At 33.7% G+C, this 22,956-nt stretch overlaps 1 protein-coding gene across 1 annotated transcript; it reads right to left on the bottom strand.

The window, feature by feature from the left end:
* Positions 1-402: 402 nt before the first annotated feature.
* On the bottom strand, positions 403-22,956 carry slc5a2 (solute carrier family 5 member 2). Its single transcript, XM_056473224.1, has 15 exons — positions 22,809-22,956; positions 22,648-22,719; positions 22,445-22,549; positions 20,611-20,670; positions 20,425-20,529; positions 20,204-20,309; positions 14,855-14,935; positions 10,119-10,348; positions 9,905-10,040; positions 9,710-9,817; positions 8,891-9,041; positions 4,223-4,391; positions 3,929-4,144; positions 3,712-3,847; positions 403-1,337 (listed from the first exon to the last, which is right to left on the bottom strand). Exons 1-15 carry the CDS (start codon positions 22,905-22,907, stop codon positions 1,123-1,125), a joined length of 1,989 nt encoding a protein of 662 aa, XP_056329199.1. The 5' UTR covers positions 22,908-22,956; the 3' UTR covers positions 403-1,122.

The raw sequence follows: 22,956 nt of genomic DNA, 5'->3' as shown, positions 1-22,956 counted from the left end.
CAGTTGGAAACTTTTGTTTTGTGTTTACATTGTGATTAAAGTTGTTGCACGTCTGCTGGTTTCCACCTCAAAATGATAGAGTTTTAGCTACTTGTACGTTTAAGATAGCATTCAGAAAAAACAAAACACCAGCGAAGAAACTCGACACAGGAACATAACCTCACTGCCAGCTAGCGTTTCGGAAGTGTTATTGCAGAGCAACATGCAAGGCATGCGTCGTGGGCCATGCTGATCAGTCGATGCAGAAGTATAAACCAGGCTTTAAGGGGCTCACACAGCGACAGTTGGAAGTAATCCAAACTGGGCGCTCACATTTGTATGTTATTTAAAATGAAATTATTCAGAGGGTGCTCTGTTGTGCGGCAGAAATATGAACGGTGTCCTGAGTCGTAACTGGGCACCTCAGAAAGAGGTGTGCATACCCTGATATAGGCTATGCTAATAATTCTAAATTGCATGGTGTGCGACCACCTTTACGATGGTCTTGCTGCGGACAGTTTCAACACCTGTATCCTTTGTTGAAACTCACACTGCTAGCGATTGAAAATCTATGTACGTTTGGCAAGCTGAATGCATTCTGTACTGTAGTCTACAACCATTCAGGATGCCAAACACAATGCGCTGTAAAATAAAATCTGCGATACTGCGAACCTTTAATGAATAGAAACTTACTCAGGGATTGGGGGAGCTAATTATTTTACTTCATTTGACAAAAAAAGAGCATTTTACAAAATTAAACGAGGTATAATGTTTAACAATCTCAACAGTGAAGTTCTACACACCAAATTATGATTCCATTGCATTTTCAGTGCTTTACTAGTAAAGTTCTATTTTCACACATGGTAGCAAGCAGATTTTATCATATGCGCTGATTAACAAATTGTGTAGAAGAATTCAAACAGTTTCAATCAGTGTTTCCCAACCTTGATCTGCACACCTAACAGTCTGCACTTTAGATATCTCCCTTATCTGACACTCTTGTCTACAGTCACCGATAACATACTGATGAGTTTAATCAGGTGTGTTTGAATAGGGAGACCTACCAAACATGCAGTGTTGCGAATTACTCCAAGACCAGGATTGGGAAACACTGATTCATCTGCTAGGTCAGCATGTTACCCCTCATGCATAGAAACCCCAAAAATAAACTGCCACAGTCATCATTATAAGTGCGTTAGCGTTGACTATATTCTTCCACAGTGGGTTTTCACTTATATCGGGTAATTGTTTTGATGCTTCAGTCACTTCCTCCTCTGTAGGCTCCGGAGCTTGTGTATCACTTATGCCACAAAACCAGCCAATAATCTTCATCATGATGGATCGTTCACCATGTTCAACTATGACAAAAATAAAGAGTAATGTTTATCAACAGTAGTGAATTTAGTTTGACCAATAACATAGTGTGCAGTCCTGCAATGTTTGGCCGCTTCCAAAACTGTATAACCCAGGGTTGTCCAAACTCGGTCCTGGATAGTTTAGCTCCAACCCTAATCAAACACGCCTGAACCAGCTAATCAAGCTCTTAAGTTGCGGTCACACTGCACTTTTCTCCTCAAAGACTTCCATTCATACGCACGTGAATGTGTCGGACTGGAAACGCCAGATCGTGCATCAAGTTTTGCAGTTCACTGCATTGCAAAGTTCAAGCTCGGTGAACTCAGACCTGCGAAATCGCATCACTTGACTGCGTGAGACCAAACGAGGATCAAAACATGACCTCTCTGGACAGAAATTAAAAATATAGACCAATCGCTCGCTTTTTTTAATGTCTAATCATCTTGTATAATCCCGCCCCTTTTCAAAGCGCTGTACGACAGAATTTTGCATGCTCAAACTCTAGTGTGACTGCAGCTTTACCAGATATACTGTACTACAAAACTTCTGGCCGGTGTATTGAAGCAAGTTCAAGCTAAACTTAGCAGGACACCGGCCCTCCAGGACCAAGTTTGGACACCCCTGGTATAACCTCTTGATGAGGTATTGTCAGTAGCTGTTTCCATCAAGAGATGCAAATTAAACTTATGCTCAAAACTCAAAATTTCACAAATCATTTGCGAATAAAGCAGTTTCCATCTAATTAGTCAAAGAGCTAAATCGTTATTTCCAGATAAACTTGTGTCAAAAAAGAATTTGCTGTGATAGAAGACACTGAGAATGGGTTTTCTTAAATAATGAATTACTTGTGCCTCAAAAGACAACACAATGAATGTGAAGTGGATTTTAGAGGTGCGAGACCACACTTTGGGAGGTAATAATACCAACCATTTTGATGTTAACATTGGCTAAGGGATTTTATAATGACAAAACTTAGCTGATTTTTCTATTATTGCTATCCATCATACCATTTTTTTGTCATCACATTACCTGTTACAACAAAATCAGGACATTTATTTTGATGCACATGTTGGAATTTATTCTGCTTATATCTGTTTCCATCGTGGATTATTTATGCACAATGTTTCTTTTTCGGATAAAAAGTTGATATTTTGTTGATATTTTTGAAACTGCTATTGTAATAGGCAGCATTGGGGAAAGTTACTGAAGGTAATGTATTACAATATTGAGTTACTCCCCAAAAAAGTAACTAGTTGCGTTACTTAGTTACTTTTTATGGTAAGTAATGTGTTACATTACTTTTGCATTACTTTGTTTGACCTAGCCGAGGCTTGACCTGTTTCCTAACTACCTCTGCAATTAACAATGCAATACACCTTTATTTACCTAAAAATAAAAATAGAGGATAATCTAATCTTCAGAGAACTTCCTGACCCTCGAGCTATACTTGCCATATACACAGATTAATGAAAGTGTAAGGCATTGTGTTTGCCATTTTTGTACTTTTTGACTTATTAGTGAAGTAAAATCCCTGTCCATTAAGACAATCCCCATTTCCCTTTTTTAGATCCATTTAGAATATTGAGAATTGTAGAAATGTAAGCCTCTGCCATCTTGGTTTCTGTCTGTTCCTGCATACTCATTGCCTCAATGTGACAACATTCATTTTCATTCATTCATTTTCTTTTCGACTTAGTCCCTTTATTAATCTGATGTTGCCACAGTGGAATAAACCGCCAATTTATCAAGCACATTTTTTTATGCAGCCGCAACCCATCTCTGGGAAACATCCATACACACTCATTCACACTCATACACTACAGACAATTTAGCTTACCCAATTCACTAGTACTGCATGTCTTTGGATTGTGGGGGAAACCGGAGTACCCGGAGGAAACCCACGCGAATGCAGAGAGAACATGCAGAAACACAGAAACAACAACTGACCCAGCCGAGGCTCGAACCAACAACCTTCTTGCTGTGAGGCAACAGCACTACCTACCTTATAAGCACTACCTTTTTATAAGCTAATTGATTTAACAAAAAAGTTACTCAAATATTATTACTTACTTTTGAAAATGAATGCGTTTTTTTACTCATTACTTAGAAATGTATTCTTATTACGTAACTTGTGTTACTTGTAATGCGTTACCCCCAACACTGGTAATTCGGAAGTATGCGGCCACTATCTTCAGCCTACCCCAACACAGAACTAGAAGCTTGTATTAATCTTTAAGGCCATGCTTAGATGACTTGAGGTGTGTTTAATTAGGATTGAGATAATATCTGCATGATATTGACCTTCCAGAAGTAGGACTGGACAGGTAATCTACAACACAAAGATGTTATCTACTGAAATGATGCTTGTCATCTTACTTTGATCTTCATCATTTTTGGCCCTCCTCTTTTCATCTGCCTCTCTTCGGGCTTTCCTTCCTCTTTCCTCTTCCTCCCAGTCCAGATCGACCCTTTCTTCTGTAGAATGGCGTAGGGTAAAGACAAGGCGATGGAGCTTGGCAAAGAGAGAAAGGTGAATGCTATTATTAAAAAGTAGTAGTCTAAAACAGCTTTGGCAGTTGATAAGATAACTTACATGTTTGTCCTTTATAGGTGGTGTGTTATAGCTTACGAAGAGTACAAGAATAGCAGTGCAGAAGAAGAGAAGTATGGCGAAGTAAAGGTAATGGACTCCACATATGACTTTTGGGCAGTTGGATGGTTTGAGGCAGCTTCCTGAGCCAAATACAAACTCTGGTACCATGCGGCACAGCCCCATAACCAGTCCTCCCATCAGGCCCCAAAAAGCCCCCTGAGGAATGAAAGGTAGGCTTTTGGTACATTTTGTTAAAGGAAAAAGGCATGAATAGGTAAGCAGACAATAACTTACTGACTCATTGACCCTCTTCACAAAAATGGCAAGGAAGAAGACTGCTGCAATAGGAGGGGCTAAGTAACTAGTCACAGATTGAATGTAGTCAAATAACTGACCACTTTGGGCTGCCTGGACAACTGGGATCCAGCATATGCTTATGCCAACAATGCAGAGTATCCACACCCTGTTACGGAAGGTTCAAACAGTGAAAATCATGAAGATAAAAGAAATCCAAATGCACATTCAACTCCAAGTACCAAATACATTTTTGAACTCAAGTAATATGTTTGAAAATGACCAAGAACTTACTACTTGTTGTTTTTATATAACTATAATTTACCCATTATATAACCATAACCTATATCATAGCCCACACAGAATATATGCGCACAGAAATCTGCAGACTTTTAGCCCATCATTGAGTCTTATTTATTTACTTGTGTAAACTTATATTCAGTTAATTAATTTCAGTAATATTATTTACAACCATGAAAATATTCATTTGATTTATTTACTTTACAGTTTGTAATTTACCTATACTTTTTTTGTCGGGGTTCTCAAAATCAGTCCTGGAGATTCGGTGTCCTGGAGGTTTTAGCTCCAACTTGCCTCAACACACCTGCAAGAATGTTTCTAGAAATCCTAGTAATGCTGCCGTCACACTAGAGTTTTTACATGTGAAATTCTGTTGTACGTTGCTGCGAAAAGGGGCGGGATTAAACAAGATGATTAGACATTAAAAAAGCGGGCGATTGGTCCATGTTTTAAATTCCTCTCCAGAGAGGTTATGTTTTGACTTTAGATTGGTCTCATGCAATCATGTGATGCGATTTCGCAGGTCAGAGTTTACCAAGCTTGAACTTTTCAACGCGGCGAACTGTGAAACTTGTCGCACAAGCTTGTGTTTCCAGTCTTCCGCATTCGCGTGCATATGAATGGAAGACTATCGGGAGAAAAGTGCAGTGTGACCGCAGCTTAAGAGCTTGATTAGCTAGCCCAGGTGTGTCTTATTGAAGTTGGAGCTAAAATCTGGAGAACGCCAGACCTCCAGGGCCAAGACTGAGGCCGGTCCGAAATCACCTACTACTCAGTAGGTACTGCATTTGAATTTACTACTAGACCATTAGAAAAGTAACTTCTATACAGTATAAATGTGAGTAGTATGAATCGAACTCAGATGTACTACATCCGTCATTTTGTCAACATCATGTGCCTTACCCAGTTGCATTGCTTCACTCTCAGTCATGAATTCTCTCATGGTGCATCATGGGATAGCGTAGCGTCCATTGAATGCGCACTTTAAAATCTTTCCGAAAGTAATAGGTCACCAGGTTACTCCTCGCATACTGTTGTTCGAATTCTATAAATTTGGACATACTCCTCAGCTCGCATACTGTTTTTGTGTACTATATAGTATAGAAGTATGCGATTTCAGACGCAGCCTGAGAACCCCTCATTATTGAAAAAACAGCTTACACCAGCATAGCTGGTCGACCAGCCTGGTTTTAGAGGGGTTTTGACTATCTAAAACAAGCTTGACCAGCTTAGCCAGGCTGGGAGCCCTGCCAAAACCAGCTATGTCCAGCCTAAACCAGCTTAGCTTGTCATTTTCCAGCCTGACCTGCTAAGACCAGGCTAGAAATGGCTAGAAACCAGCCTGGAAATAGCCAAAACCCCTCTAAACTAGGCTGGTTTAAGCTGTTTTTTTTTTTCAGCAGGGCTGCTTTATGTTATGGCTGACAACCAAGCTGATGTCATGAGAAAACATACTTATTTTAAGCTTTAGCAATTTGATTCCTTTCAAAATGCACACAATTTAAGCTTGATTGCCTGTCTCTACACACAACCCCATCATGGCGATGAGCAGATTTTGCAGAACTGGTTAAATTCAGGAAAATTCCATGCTATTTTCACTGATGAAACAAAACATTTTGACCTGTGACCTGTCAAAGGTGAAGAGAATATTGATCATCTTCATATTGATCAAGTTGGAAAGCAATCAGTTCTCGTAATCACTGCATCGGATACAGGAGAAAAAAAATTAAAGGGCAGGAATTATGATCTGAGCCTCAACAAGAACCAATTTGTTATACACAATGCAAGAGTCTCTGGTATGGCAAGGTGTTCCATTGATGAGAATTTAACAGTGGTGGTCTGAAGAGGGACAGTCCCATCTGGTCTATGCAACAGAAGGTCTATTGTGACACAAGTCATGCAAAACTTTAATGATGGTTATGTGAGGAATGTTTCAACACACAGTCCATCACACTCCGTTTTGTAGGGGGTTGCATTGCCACAGACTTTTCAGAGTGCCTAAAATGACCCTTGTCCACCATCAAAAGTGACTACAATGTGAATATGAGCACTGAAACTAAACCCTTGAGAAGTGGATAAAGGTCTACTAGTGGAGGGAGTTTGATGCTATGGTCAATTTTCTGCTGGGAAACCTTCAGTCTGAAATATATCATTCTATCTAGAGAAACATTGTTGCAGACCAGCTACTTCCCTTAATAACAATGATGTTCCTTGTTGGAGGTGGACATTTACAACTGATAATGCACCATTAAACACTGCACATACTGTTCAGGAATGGTCTGAAGGACATGATGAAGAGTTCAAGGTGTTGCACTGGTCTTTGAATTCCTCAGAACTCAATCGAATAAAACACCAGGTTGAATGGGCTGGACCAACAAGTTTGATCCTTGGTGGCTCCACCTCGCAACCATCAGGACTTGCTACTGTCTGAGTTCCAAAGACCACAGGACACCTTCATGGGTCTAGTAGAGTCCATAACTTATCAGGTCACTGCTGTTTTGGCAGTACGCAGAGCAGGGCCGGCCCGTGGCATAGGCAGTATAGGCAAATGCTAAGGGCGCCTTGCGTCAGGGGGCGCTAGAAATGGGGGAAGGCAAAAAAAATTTAATTTCCACTGTACTTAAAACTAGTTGGTATTATGAATTCAGAAACGAATAAGCCCACATTAAATTAACTGCACAGTGCATAGCCTACTAAGTAGCAGTAGTATAATAATAATATAATACTCACCTAAGACGCTTCCCCCTCTTCCGAATAATAATACTTTACCTGCTACGGTGTTTATTTTTTGATGGGTCAACATGCTCAGTGTCAAAACATCCCAAACTGTCTAGTGCGCAGGGGAGGCAAAAAAAAAGAAAAGAAAAGAAAAGAAAAGAAGAGGAGGAAAAACGCGACAAAGACAGAGGTAATGTTACGACAAGGATGATTATTTTACTCTATCCGTGATCGATACCGCCATTAATAATTAGTATCACACATACTTGTCAACTCTCCGCTTTTCCCCGCTATCATCCCGTTGACGTATTTTCCCGTATTTGCCCCCTGTTTAAACTTTCTATGTATAGTGAAAGTACCGTCAACACAGAGCCGATCTCAAATGAGATATAATTGCAAGAGCTGTTCAAGAGAATTGTGCTTTCGCTTTATTTTGGCTTAAAAGCACGTTGATAAAAACGTCTGCATTTACTTTCTTTCCGTTAAAGCTGTGCGTCTATCGTCGCAACCCCTAAATGAGTGTATGCATGCTGACTGACGGACGTGCCGGGCGGACGGATCCATCCCCCTCACTTTTAGAGACAGACCATTTAGAAACAGGCGATTAATAATTATATTAACATATGATCTCATACAGCCGTCCCCCACTTTTAAAATGTCCGCTACGCCCCTGTGTATGGCATAATATTAGGTTTGCTATTCAATAAATAGCTAGCTCTATCTGTTAGTTTTACCGTCAGCTAATGTCATGGAAGAGCATAGATGTTATGGCAAATAGTAACTACCCCCATCATTCCTTTCTCAGGCAAATGTGTAAATATTAGATCTATTGAGCAGCATTAGGTGTTATAACGTAAATGGCATTGGCATGGTTATCTGATGTTTTCCCAGCTTGTAGTAGTCAATCAAAATGCTCTTGATTTTAACCATAGTTGTAAGCCTAGCTGTTTGTTATACTGCAGTTCATAGTGTCTAAAGTGCATTTATCAAAAGCTTTACATCAGTGTTAAAGTGTCCATTATTAATGTTAGAGCATAGCGTACTAGCTTAGCATTACCACATTGTATATTATACTCATTTTTTTGCATTCTGCTAATTAGCATTTCACTGGAATGACAATAAAATTTCAATTGTTACTTATGTGAATTACTAATATAATTTGCATATCAGAAAAAGTATATAGTGTATTATACAGTAACCTACATCATGCATGTATCTTTAGGTTTTTCATTTATATTAATTCATCTTATTTTATTCTTAAAATCACGTGTTTATTATTAGACTGGTGTCACATACTCCTCTTCTGTCTTCAGATGTGCTGCTGAGGTTTCTCAGTCCCAGCGTTGCAAATCTTTCTAAGTATTTTGAATGTGAAATTGCTTTATTTAAATAAAAGAATGCCCAAGACAAAGCTATTTAGTTTCTTATATTTACACTAGCAGTGGAATTTACTGCGATGCGACGGGGCGCCACCTGAAATTTTGCCTAGGGCGCCAAATAGGTTAGGGCCGGGCCTGACGCAGAGGACAGACAGCCTATTAAATAGGTGGTCATAATGTTTTGGCTCATTATTGAAGAGCAGAATTTGATATTATTGCACAGGCAGACCTTAATGGTGAATATGCCACTGATAACTGAATGATGCCAAACCTTCCAACTACCATGAGCTCCTTATCTCTAGCTTGAGGCCGGATACGAGTCCAAATGTCCATGGTGAACAAGGTGCTACTGCTGTTGAAGATAGATGCCAGTGAGCTCATGAGAGCTGCTAACATGACTGCCAGCATTAAACCCCTGAGACCTGTGCAGAGACAACAGAAACAGGAGCAGAAATTAAAGGGATAGTTAACCCCCAAAAATATTATGTCCACACCATTTACTCACATTTATGTGGTTCTAAACTTTTATATATGGACCCCTTTTCACATTTCTGGGTACGTTGTTCTACATTGATACAAAATAACACCTGCTTTCGATAGATCACTGTTGTGAGTAAAATATATTTCTGCTAAAATCATTATCTTTTAATATTAGGTTTACATTTTTTTTTACTTTCGTCCCCGCTCTCCCCTATTGCTATTTGATCCAATGTTAAAAGAAAAACTTGTGACTGATTACAGCAGCCAGAAGAGAGAATAACATCAAATTTACTGTTCCGCCCATAGAAGCTGCATTAGAAACACCTCACATATGCGGTAATTAGTTTTTTGTAATTTGATGCAAATATGACATAATGCATAAATGAATGTTGGAAAAAAGCAGTCATTGACATACATTGGAACAAAAAAACAATATGGAAGTCAATAGCTGCTGATTTCCAATATTCTTCAGAGTATCTTCCTATGAGTTCAACAAAAGAAAGAAACACAAGAAATAAGTGGAGGGTAAATTGAGCACTTTTGGGTGAACTGAGGAATGAAAGCTAATAATTAAAAACCAATTTCAATCCCAAACCAGCTATTTGATTACCTGTTGGCATGACTGAAACCACCAGTTTTGGATAGGCAATGTTGGAGCATCCTACTTCAGTACCACACACTTCTTTGCAGATGCTTTTCTCCACACAACCTACATCATCTGACAAAAAAAACACTTATCTATTGGTATACTCTGATCAAAAGTGCGATTATAAAGACATTATGGAGACATTACTAGAACACACACCAGGGTAAAGCACTCTGCTGATCATGCCTGGAAACACCATTAGAAACATTGGGAGCAGTTTGAGGTATCCACACAAAATACATCCAGCTTTCACATGCGTCAGACTGCGAGCGGCCAAACAGCGCTGCACGATTACCTGCACAATACAACATTCAAAGAGTTAAACAAAGAAGTCAACAACATTATGTATAATTCTTAAATACCCTGTTCTCACCTGATCAGTACACCAGTACCAGCTGCCGATTATTGCAATGCCAAATATCACACCAGGCCACGGCAGGTCACCAGTCGTAGGATCCCTAAGCAAGTGAAAGGCATCCTCTCGTGGAGCGTAACAGTGTTGAGAGATGTTGTACTCATCAGGGTTTAGAGACAATGTCTGAGATGGCAGTGATGAATTATACTTCTCCAGTAAAGCACTGTAGCCTCCAACTTCATAGAAAGCTGTGAGGGACAACACAATGATCAGTTTATATTACACTGTAAAAAATGTGTTATTTTATGTGTTTTTTTTCAGGCAGCTGGGATATTAAATTACAGAAATTTACTGTAAAACAACAGATGTCAAATTAAAGGAAATTTACTGTACAATAACAGACGTTAAATTACAGAAATTTACTGTAAAATAACAGACATTAAATCACAGAAATTTACTGTAAAATAACAGACCTTAAATTACAGAAATTTACCATAAAATAATGGACGTTAAATTACAAATATTTACCATAAAATAATAGACCTTAAATTACAGAAATTAACTGTAAAATAACAGACATTAAATTACAGAAATTTACTGTAAAATAACAGACGTTAAATTACAGAAATTTACCGTAAAATAACAGACATTAAATCACAGAAATTTACTGTAAAACAACAGACGTTAAATTACATAAATTTACTGTAAAATAACAGACATTAAATTACAGAAATTTACCATAAAATAATGGACGTTAAATTACAAATATTTACCGTAAAATAACAGACCTTAAATTACAGAAATTAACTGTAAAATAACAGACATTAAATTACATAAATTTACCATGAAATAATAGATGTCAAATTACAGAAATTTACTGTAAAATAACAGACGTTAAACTACAGAAATTTACCGTAAAATAACAGACATTAAATCACAGAAATTTACTGTAAAATAACAGACATTAAATTACAGAAATTTACCATAAAATAATAGATGTTAAATTACAGAAATTTACCATAAAATAATGGACGTTAAATTACAAATATTTACCGTAAAATAACAGACCTTAAATTACAGAAATTAACTGTAAAATAACAGACATTAAATTACATAAATTTACCATAAAATAATAGATGTTAAATTACAGAAATTTACTGTAAAATAACAGACGTTAAATTACCGAAATTTACTGTAAAATAACAGACGTTAAATTACAGAAATTTACTGTAAAATAACAGACGTTAAATTACAGAAATTTACTGTAAAATAACAGACATTAAATTACAGAAATTTACCATAAAATAATGGACGTTAAATTACAAATATTTACCGTAAAATAACAGACATTAAATTACAGAAATTTACCATAAAATAATAGAGGTTAAATTACAGAAATTTACTGTAAAATAACAGACATTAAACTACAGAAATTTACCGTAAAATAACAGACATTAAATCACAGAAATTTACTGTAAAACAACAGCTGTTAAATTACAGAAATTTACCATAAAATAATGGACGTTAAATTACAAATATTTACCATAAAATAACAGACCTTAAATTACAGAAATTAACTGTAAAATAACAGACATTAAATTACATAAATTTACCATTAAATAATAGATGTTAAATTACAGAAATTTACTGTAAAATAACAGACGTTAAATTACAGAAATTTAGGGAAAAATAACAGACATTAAATCACCGAAATTTACTGTAAAATAACAGACGTTAAATTACAGAAATTTACTGTAAAATAACAGACGTTAAATTACAGAAATTTACTGTAAAATAACAGACATTAAATTACAGAAATTTACTGTAAAATAACAGACATTAAATTACAGAAATTTACCATAAAATAATGGACGTTAAATTACAAATATTTACCGTAAAATAACTGACCTTAAATTACAGAAACTGACTGTAAAATAACAGACATTAAATTACAGAAATTTACCATAAAATAATAGATGTTAAAATACAGAAATTTACTGTAAAATAACAGACGTTAAATTACAGAAATTTACTGTAAAATAACATACATTAAATCACTGAAATTTACCATAAAATAATGGACGTTAAATTACAGAAATTTACGGTAAAATAACCGTATATTTATTTAATTTAACATCCATTATTTTACAGTAAATTTCTGTAATTTAACGACTGTTATTTCCTGTTTAATTTCAAATAAAGCAATTTGATCTTTAATGCTAAAATGGTCTTTTATATACAGCATGCTGTGTTTCATGCCTGATTAAGAGACTCACGATTGGCTGTCGAATCCTAAATAAAGAAGCATACAAGGTTAACATTTTTTTCTCACAGGAAAACACAGCTATTTTACGTATTGGCGAAAACTGGCTAATTCGTACGATTTCATTTTATTTAATTTGTATTAAAAAGAGACGTGGCCTTAAACTCCACCCCTAAACCCAGCCGTCATTGAGGAATAAGCAAATCATATTAAAGTTGCCATGAAATGGAAGATAAGATTGTCCTTTTTTCACTGTTTTGAAGTACATCCGCTTGAAATGGTCCTGAATTGACCCTTTGCTAAGCCCTGCCCTCCTTAGTTACTGTTGCTATGCCTGTCAAGCTTTCATGCCTGGCACTCCTATTACAATATGTGTGCGCCGGTGTCACACATTCCCAGTGATATAATTAGTCATTTTTGATGAACGGTACGAGTGACGAGTGATAATGCAGTACGCATTACAGGGATATAATAATACAAAATACACAACCGATTAGAAAATTATTTAATCAAAATTGAAGCTAAAGCCTAGCCGCTTCATATGCTGACCATTCAACAGCTTAGTTCATGCACAGCAGAATAGGTGAAATTTGAAAATAATCTAATAATAACTAATTAAATCGTGATTTCTCTTTTTTAGCCAAAAAGCCTGATAGATATTTTTGTGCAATGAAATATAGCAATACTAAGCGACGAGGAAACATGCATGGACTGTGTGTCTACATAATTCATTCATAGAAAGAACAGCCAGAAAGGGGAAGTTGATGTATTTGTGCCAAATACCATCATTGATCCATAACATTGTACAGTACCTGTCAGTATGTTTATGTGTTTATATACCGTTTCTATTCTAATATGCAGTTAAGTGGAAAAAATTTAAATATGCAAATTAAAGTATAAATAAAGTATAAATAAAAAGTATAAAAGCAGACACTAATCAGGTATAACCTCATCACCAATAACTAAATCTCTAAAATACGGATGAAAACATCAGTGAATTGTCGTTCTGACATGGACATGAGGATTATAACTGACTGAAAAACAACTGCAGGTGAAGTATATTGATTGCAAGTGCTCAGATTGTGATCACATCTCGGTTTTGTTCGGTTGAAATGTAATCCAAATATTCGTAGCTTGAAACAGATGGAAATATGACTGGATTGTGCTGCTTTTACGGCCCCTCACACAGCTTGAGCTACACCTGGCATTTCTCCCCTTGGGTTTTAGGTTTTGGAAAGGGAAAAAAAATTCCACCACCTCGTCCAAACTTTTAGGATACCGGCTATCCGATTTGCACAATCCATATGCACAATGCTTTAGCTTGTTTCCCTCGCTCGAAAGCTTGACAGACCTCCTGCCCATAGCTACGGTTGCAAAGCCACGATTGGTGTGTGGTGGTTTTTGGGTGTGGCTTAGCAATTTTCGGGTGTGGCTTAGCAAAGGGTCAATTGCGAGAAAAAAATGTGAATTGTGTTTTTCAGGAACCAATGTCTGGATAGTTGAAAGATGCGCATTGCTAACTAAATGAAGTACGATTGACGAATAGACAAATTCAGAGCAGAAATGAGACTGAGACCTCGCCCTAAATGCATTCCATGTGAGCAGGAAGTGAAAAAAGTTGTTTTAGGAGGGAGAGACGTTAATGGTATTTGATTGAAGTTTATGAGGGCAAATTAATTTACATATAAAAATAGTAAGAGTACATTTAGATTTCTTGGCAACTTTAAAATGTATGATTGAGATCGTACAAATTCATACAAATTACCCATTAAATCAAAAAGTTACAAATAGCTGTAAGAAATTCTTACTGTCTTTTTTTAAGATTAATCAAATAATTTTTTTTTTCTTGCCATTTCAACTTACATCAGTCAAACTGACTAAAAATATTAAGTTAAATTTGTATGACTTATAAAAAATATTAGTTGAAACCCGATTATCTTAAGAAACATAAAAGCTTTTGTTATGATGGCTTTTTGTCATATTATTTTTTTACAGTGCTGACAAACTTGCTTTGGAACAAGGTTAGCATTGCTTTAGAAAGGTTATGTCCACTGTCCTATTCAAACACTATAATTTATATCCTTTTCTTGTGTATAAGTAAGTATTTCAATAATAATTTACGTTTAAGAACTTTGTACTGTAACACATTAAGAGAAAAAAAAAGTAGAACAGTGGAAAAGGTATTGGTAATTTTCTTCCATAAGTTAATTTATTGGATGTCTCAATTTTTTCAACCGCGGTGAGAAAATATACACAGAAAATAAATCAATGTAAACAGGCCTTTGGGCTCTATATTTGAATTCTTTTTCACTACTACTTTTTAAAACTGTTCAAACTTAGATAATGTTCAACAGAAAAAACAATTGTTAAAAGGTGCTGTCCTTGTGTTGTCTTTCCTCTGAAATATGATTTGTCAAAGTAAAAACTGTCACCAAAATACCTGAGTAGCAATAAGCCGATAAATTCTGAAATCCAAACAATGGGTACTTACAGAATCCCATGAGGACAAAGGCTCCAGCGATGATAACAAAGGTCTGGACCGTATCTGTGTACATCAGTGCAGCCAGTCCTCCTACAGAGACATTATGTGTCAAGTATTTACACTTTTTGGACCTTCACAAATGGGGAAAGCTTAATAGATTATTGTTCCAAAAATTGCCTGTTCAAAAGTGATATTTTTACAAAGATTGTAAGTTACAGATTTCTTTTATCTTTGCCATGATGACAGTAAATAATATTTTACTAGCTGTTTTTCAAGATACTGGTATTCAGCTTAAAGTGCAATTTAAAGGCCTAACTAGGTTAATTAGGCAAGTTAGAGTAAATTGGCAAGACATTGTATAATGATAGTTTGTTCTGTAGACAATCGAAAAAATATATAGCTTCAGAGGGCTAATAATATTGACATTAAAATGGTTTAAATAAAATAATAATCTTGCTGAAAGAAGACTTTCTCCAGAAGAAAAAATATTATAGGAAATACTGTGAAAAATTCCTTGTGCTGTTAAACATCATTTGGGAAATATTTGAAAAATAAAAATAAAATATATCACATAAGGGCTAATCATGTTGACTTCAACTGTATGAACAGTTAGGTCCATAAATATTTGGACATCGACACAATTCTTACATTTTTGGCTCTGTGCACAATGTTGGTACTCTGTGCTCTGTTGGTACACAATGGATTTAAAATTAAAGACAAGATGTGTCTTAACTGCAGACTGTCAGCTTTAATTTGAGGGTATTTAAATCCAAATCAGGTGAACACTGTAGGAATTACAACAGTTTGCATATGTGCCTCCCACTTGTTAAGGGTCCAAAAGTATATGGACAATTGGCTTCTAAGCTGTTCTATGGCTAGGTGTGTGTCATTCCCTCATTATCCCGAATACAATGAGCAGATAAAAGGTCCAGAGTTCGTTTCAAGTGTGCTACAGTATTTTTATTTGAAATCTGTTACTGTCAACTCTCAAGATGAGATCCAAAGAGCGGTCAGCCCTTGCAAGCCATCACAAGAACAAAACAAACCTATCAGAGAGAAAGCAAAAACATTAGGTGAGGCCAAAACAACTGTTTGGAACATTCTTAAACAGAAGAAACGCACCAGTAAGCTCAGCAACGTCAAAAAATCCAAAAGACCATGGAAACAATTGTGGTGGAAGACTGAAGAATTCTTTCCCTGGTGAAGAAAACACCCTTTACAACAGCTGGCCAGATGGAGAACACTCTCCAGGAGGCAGGTGTATGTGTGTCAGAGTCAACAATCAAGAGAAGACTACACCAGAGTGAATACAGAGGGTTCACACCACAAGATGCAAACCATTGGTGAGTCTCAAAAACAGGAAGGCCAGATTAGAGTTTTAAAAAAGCCTTCACAGTGCTGGAACAACATCCTATGAACAGATGAGATCAAGATCAATTTGTATCAGAATGATGGCAAGAGAAGAGTATGGAGAAGAAAAGAACTGCTCATGACACTAAGCAGTGAAGCATGGTGGTAGTAGTAACTAGGCGTGGGCATGTATGGCTGTCGATGGAACTGGTTCTCTTGTATTTATTGATGATGTGACTGCTGACAAAAGTAGCAGGATGCAATATTTTCTGCTCATATTCAGCCAAATACGTCAGAACTCATTAGACGGTGCTTCCCAGTGCAGATGGAGAATGACCCAAAGCATACTGCAAAAGCAACCAAAGAGGTTTTGAAGTGAAAGAATTCAATTCAATTCACCTTTATTTGTATAGTGCTATTACAATGTAGATTGTGTCAAAGCAGCTTCACATAAAAGATCATAGTAAATTGAAATAGTGTAGTTCAGTGTTTAAAGTTTAAGTTCAGTTCAGTTTAGCTCAGTTCAGTGTGGTTTAAAAATCACTACTAAGAGTCCAAACACTGAAGAGCAAATCCATCGATGCACAGCTCTACAGATCCCGAACCATGCAAGCCAGTGGCGACAGCAGAGAGGGAAAAACTTCACCACTTCACCACTTCAGTTTCCTTTATTTTTGTCTTTAAAAGCATCACAATAGATTGTAATGTAGAATGAAATTACAGTACATCATACCCAGCAAGAACATAAAAAACATAAAAAACACTATAAAAACCTTACATAATAAATAAGCTTACAATTTCATAAATATATATAAATATATAAATTTAACAGTTTGTTATAATAGTTATAATATTTACAATTTGTGCTAGTTTAACAATTTAAACATTTAATACATACTAGCTATCAATGGTACAGTATAGTGCTATTTCATGTAGTCTTATAAAAACAGGATAAAAACTGCACTGATTTGCTCCTCAGGCTTCAGGATGGGCAATAGAAATTGCATCCTAAAAAGTAATTCAAATGAATTCAAAAGAAATTGGTCATGCGTTATTTATATGTATTTGCAAGCAGTTCAATGATAATTTTCCTAAAATAAAATAATAAAATAAAAATAATAAATTAGGGCGACGCTGTGGTGCAGTGGGTAACGCTGCACTGAAAAAAATGATTCAAAGGTGATTCCTTGGATTTACTAAATTTTTTTAAGTTAAGTGTTTGTAAACAATTTATTTGGGCTAAATTTAAACAAACAAATTAAGTTACTTTAAGAACTTTACTAAAACATTACTAAATTTAATTTCTTTGTTTAAATTCATGGCGACCCAGATTAATAAAGGGACTAAGCCAAAAAGAAAATGAATGAATGAATGTTTAAATTCATTCATTCATTCATTTTCTCTTCAGCTTAGTCCCTCCATCAATCCGGGGTTGCCACAGCGGAACCGCCAACCCACTCAGCACATGTTCCACGCAGAGGATGCCCCTCCAGCTGCAACCCACCCCTGGGAAACATCAAAAGTGGAATGTTAAGCAATTGCCAAGTCAATCACCTGATCTGAATCCGATTGAGCTTGCATTTCACTTGCTGAAGAAAAAACTGAAGGGAAAATGCCCCAAGAACAAGCGGGAACTGAAGACAGTTGCTGCAGAGGCCTGGTAGAGCACCAACAGGGACTAAACCTAACGTCTGGTGATGTCTATGTGTTCCAGACTTCAGGCTGTAATTGACTGCAAAGGATTGGCAACCAAGTATGAAAAAGTGAAAGTTTGATTTATGATTATAGTTTTGTCCAATTATTTTTGCACCCTTAACAAGTGGGAGGCATATACATGCATACTGTTGTAATTCCTACAGTGTTCACCTGATTTGGATGTAAATACCCTCAAATTAAAGCTGACAGTCTGCAGTTAAAGCACATCTTGTTCGATTAATTTTAAACAAATTGTGTTGGTGTATGGGGCAAAAATGTTAGAATTGTCGATGTCAAAATATTTATGGACCTAACTAATGCACAGATGCCTCATATATACACATCAGCATATCATCACTTAGTAAAATAAAGAGTTTTTCAAGATGCCGCAACAATTTTCAAGAAATTGGACAACCTTATATGATGGTTTTTGTATAAGTATTAATTCAATCAACAGTACAGTTTTTATACTGAGGTAACTTTATGTCGTGTTTAATAACACATTTGTCTCATATTTTGTTAATTTAGGAAAATCATCTGCTAAGTTTGTTACAGATACATTACATACAGCAAAAAACAGCAGCTAATGTGACTGTTTTAATATGTACATACAGTTGAAGACAGAAATATATTATATTATATTATTTTATATTATATTATTTTATATTATATTATATTATATTATATTATATTATATTATTTTATATTATATTATATTATATTATATTATATTATATTATATTATTTTATATTATATTATATTATATTATATTATATTATATTATTTTATTTTATATTATATTATATTATATTATTTTATTTTATATTATATTATATTATATTATATTATTTTATTTTATATTATATTATATTATATTATTTTATATTATATTATATTATATTATATTATTTTATTTTATATTATATTATATTATATTATTTTATTTTATATTATATTATATTATATTATTTTATTTTATATTATATTATATTATTTTATTTTATATTATATTATATTATATTATATTATTTTATTTTATATTATATTATATTATATTTTATTATATTATATTATATTATATTATATTATATTATATTATTTTATATTATATTATATTATATTATATTATATTATATTATATTATATTATATTATATTATATTATATTATATTATTTTATAATATATTATATTATATTATATTATATTATATTATATTATTTTATATTATATTATATTATATTATATTATATTATATTATATTATATTATATTATATTATATTATATTATATTTTATTATATTATATTATTTTATATTATATTATATTATATTATATTATATTATATTATTTTATATTATATTATATTATATTATATTATATTATATTATATTATTTTATTTTATATTATATTATATTATATTATATTATTTTATATTATATTATATTATATTATATTATATTATATTATATTATTTTATTTTATATTATATTATATTATATTATATTATATTATATTATATTATATTATATTATTTTATATTATATTATATTATATTATTTTATAATATATTATATTATATTATATTATATTATATTATTTTGTATTATATTATATTATATTATATTATATTATATTTTATTATTTTATATTATATTATATTATATTATATTATATTATTTTATATTATATTATATTATATTATATTATATTATATTATATTATATTATATTATATTATATTATATTATATTATATTATATTATATTATTTAAAAATTTATAAAACAAATAAGATTTTTTACAGAAGAAAAATATAATCAGAAAAACTTCACAGAAAAATTTCACAGAAGGTCTAATAATTTTATCTTGAACTGTATATACTGTGGAAAAATTGAGACAACTTCTAATTATGTGTTTGCGTGACGTAGTTTTATTTCATTCTGTAAACCACTGACAACCTTTCTTCTGATTTTAAAATAGAGCAGTTTTTTACATTACGTAAAATAGCAAAAAAAGATTAATTAAGCTATTAATATTTTGTGCGATAATTCTGATTTTCAATCATTTCTTATTCTGACTAACTGTCATTTTTATTTTAAATGTGGAAGAAGCATTATCAGACATTTATAGAAAAAAAACAATTATATTCAAAGCTATGAACCTAATAACTGCTGTAAGTCCAGAGAAACTAAGAGGTGAATCTATTGTGTAGCAGAAGCAACGCAATATACTATGTCTTATATATAGGTTGTTTTAGATGAAAGATTTTGCTAAATGTAAATTAAATTAGATACATAAAGGGCTGATGTTACCTGTGACTGTATATAGAGCTGTTATACAGAGCAGAGCAATCACTGCTACATAGATATTCCAGCCCAGAGCCTGCTGGATGAAAACCGCTCCTGAAAACATGTCAACCTGCGCTCAGACACGAAGAGAAAGCCATTGAGAGTTAAAACGGTAACCTTTATTCATGTTGAAAAGAAAGTGGCAAATTATGATTCTTCGTAATAATTTGTAAAAGTGTTCTTACAGAAATCTTTGTGAAGATGTAAAGGAAGAGTGAAATGATTGAGAGATACAGGCTAATCCTAGACCCTCCAAATCTTTTCTTAAGGTACTGCGGCATTGTAATTACCTTTTGAAAAAGAAGATTGGGTATGATAAATAATAAGTCATAAATGAGTTTTAAAAACGTAAGTACATAAAATAAACCTACCCCTGCAGTTAAATAAACTGGGACAAACACCCAGCCCAACAACAAAACGATAAATAAAGCCTGTGAAACAAAGAAAGAAAGGTTAGAATATACTGTTTAACTGTTTTTGTTGCTTGGTTTTAGCATTTTTACCAGGATTTACAGAAGAAAAAGAAAAACACAAAAATGTAACAATATTCTAAAAATGTTGTCTGGCATAATTTTATGTCGTAATAAAAAACTATACATAAATAAGCACGCTAATGGAACACTTCAAAAACATAGACTCATTTTACAAGTCTCCTAGCTTTAAAATCGGTAGATCTTTACCCTTTTTGAATCCATTCAGTCGATGGATTTTTTAGCTTGCACTCAAAAACAATACAATACTGAAACAATTCTTCAGTTTTTTTGCGGCGAAAACATAATTGTTTTATGTTTAATCCACTTAAATTGGTAAAAACTAATGTTAACTTAATTCCTTTAAATCGTCCCAACACAAATCAATTCTTTTACAGTGTAGCTTAGCATAAATCATTGAATTGGGTTTGACCATTAGCATGCTAAAAAATAAACAAAAAAAGTAAATAAAAAAAAATCCTGAACGTAGTTTACCAGTGCTGTTCCCTAGCTAGGGACTATTTTCAAGCACTTCATAATATTATTGTGCCTGCTGCAGCCATGGTACAGCAGCAAAGTTCCTTGATTATTACGCCAGAATGGGAGTATAGTTTCTAGTCATGTCAGCCAAGAAAATAGCAATTTTTCATTTTCTGTCTGTCTTAGTACGCAGTACAGATGAGTGAATACAAACAAGAAAAGTTTAAAATAGCAAGATTATAAAAACTAAAAACTTTAGCTAAAAAGCTAAAACTGCTCCTGCCAGACCTGGAGACTTGTTGAATAGGTTAGAAAATGGTAAAACTCAGCAGTTTAACTCTCGGGGAGTTGTAAAATTAGCATATTATATAAATAACATATATTTATTACATACCAATACAAAATTTTACCCATTTGTGATTTTTTTACACAATTTAATATATAACACATTTTAAAATGACCACTTATTATTTCAATATGTTTCAATAACTAATATGGTTTTATTTTTAGAAAAATATGTACACTGAATTCCATTATTTTACTGCTGTTTTGACATTTTATTAAGGCATTTGAAATATTAGATGCTTTTCTCACATTAATATTATTTAAATATACAGTTGAAGTCATAATTAATAGCCCCCTGAATCATTAGGCCCCCTGGCCCCCCCCCCCCCCCCCCAATTACTGTTTAACGGAGAGAAGATTTTTTTTAAACACATTTCTAAACATAATAGTTTTAATAACTCATTTCTAATAACTGATTTATTTTATCTTTGCCATGATGACAGTAAATAATATTTTACCAGATATTTTTCAAGACACTTCTATACAACTTAAAGTGACATTTAAAGACTTAACTAGGTTAATTAGGTTAACTAGGCAGGTTATGGTAATTAGGCAAGTTATTGTATATCGATGGTTTATTCTGTAGACTATCGAAAAAATATATATGTTGACCTTAAAATGTTTTTTTTTTTTTTTAAAAACTGCTTTTATTCTAGCCGAATTAAAACAAATAAGACTTTCTCCAGAAGAAAAAATATTATCAGACATACTATGAACATTTCCTTGCTCTGTTAAACATAATTTGGGAAATATATAAAAAAAAACTAATCAAAGGGGGGCTAATAATTCTTACTTCAACTGTATATAAAATCACTTTTGTCATTTTAGTTTAATGTGAGGATCAAAAAGTGGTATGTCTTGTCTTTATACCATTGACAGAATATATTTTTATTTTTTTTAAATAGCTTACATTCCACTCGAACCCTCCAACAGCAATCCCACTCGCAGCTGCTGTTCCAGCAAGACCAACAAAATGACCACTGCCAATGTTGCTCGCAAAAAGAGATGTTCCCACCTGTGTTAGGAAAATAAATACATACAATAAGAGCCAATAAGTCTCATCTATGAATGTAAAAAAATTTTAATAAAAATTTTAATTTAGTTAATACTCACAGGCCACCACACCATCGTCCGACCTGCAAGAAAGTAGCCGCCTACTGTGCCACGATTAGTCCTAAATGTAGACTAGGATTGAAAATAGAGACAAAAATTAAACACATTTTTCCAGTTATATCTATTAGCAACAAGTCACATAAAAACAAGTTTTCACCCACCCAAATTCCTACTGCAATGACCACCAGAAAGTAGCTGATGATCACACTGATGTCTCCTGCATTGTTGATGGTGACGTGTTTCGTTGTAGTGTTTTCCATGTTTGAAGAGAGACGGATGTGCTGCTGATTCCATTCATGAAATGGCACG

This window comes from Danio aesculapii, chromosome 15 (assembly GCF_903798145.1).
Source record: "Danio aesculapii chromosome 15, fDanAes4.1, whole genome shotgun sequence".
Taxonomy (NCBI): Eukaryota; Metazoa; Chordata; class Actinopteri; order Cypriniformes; family Danionidae; genus Danio; species Danio aesculapii.
This window is presented reverse-complemented; position numbering and strand designations above follow the sequence as displayed.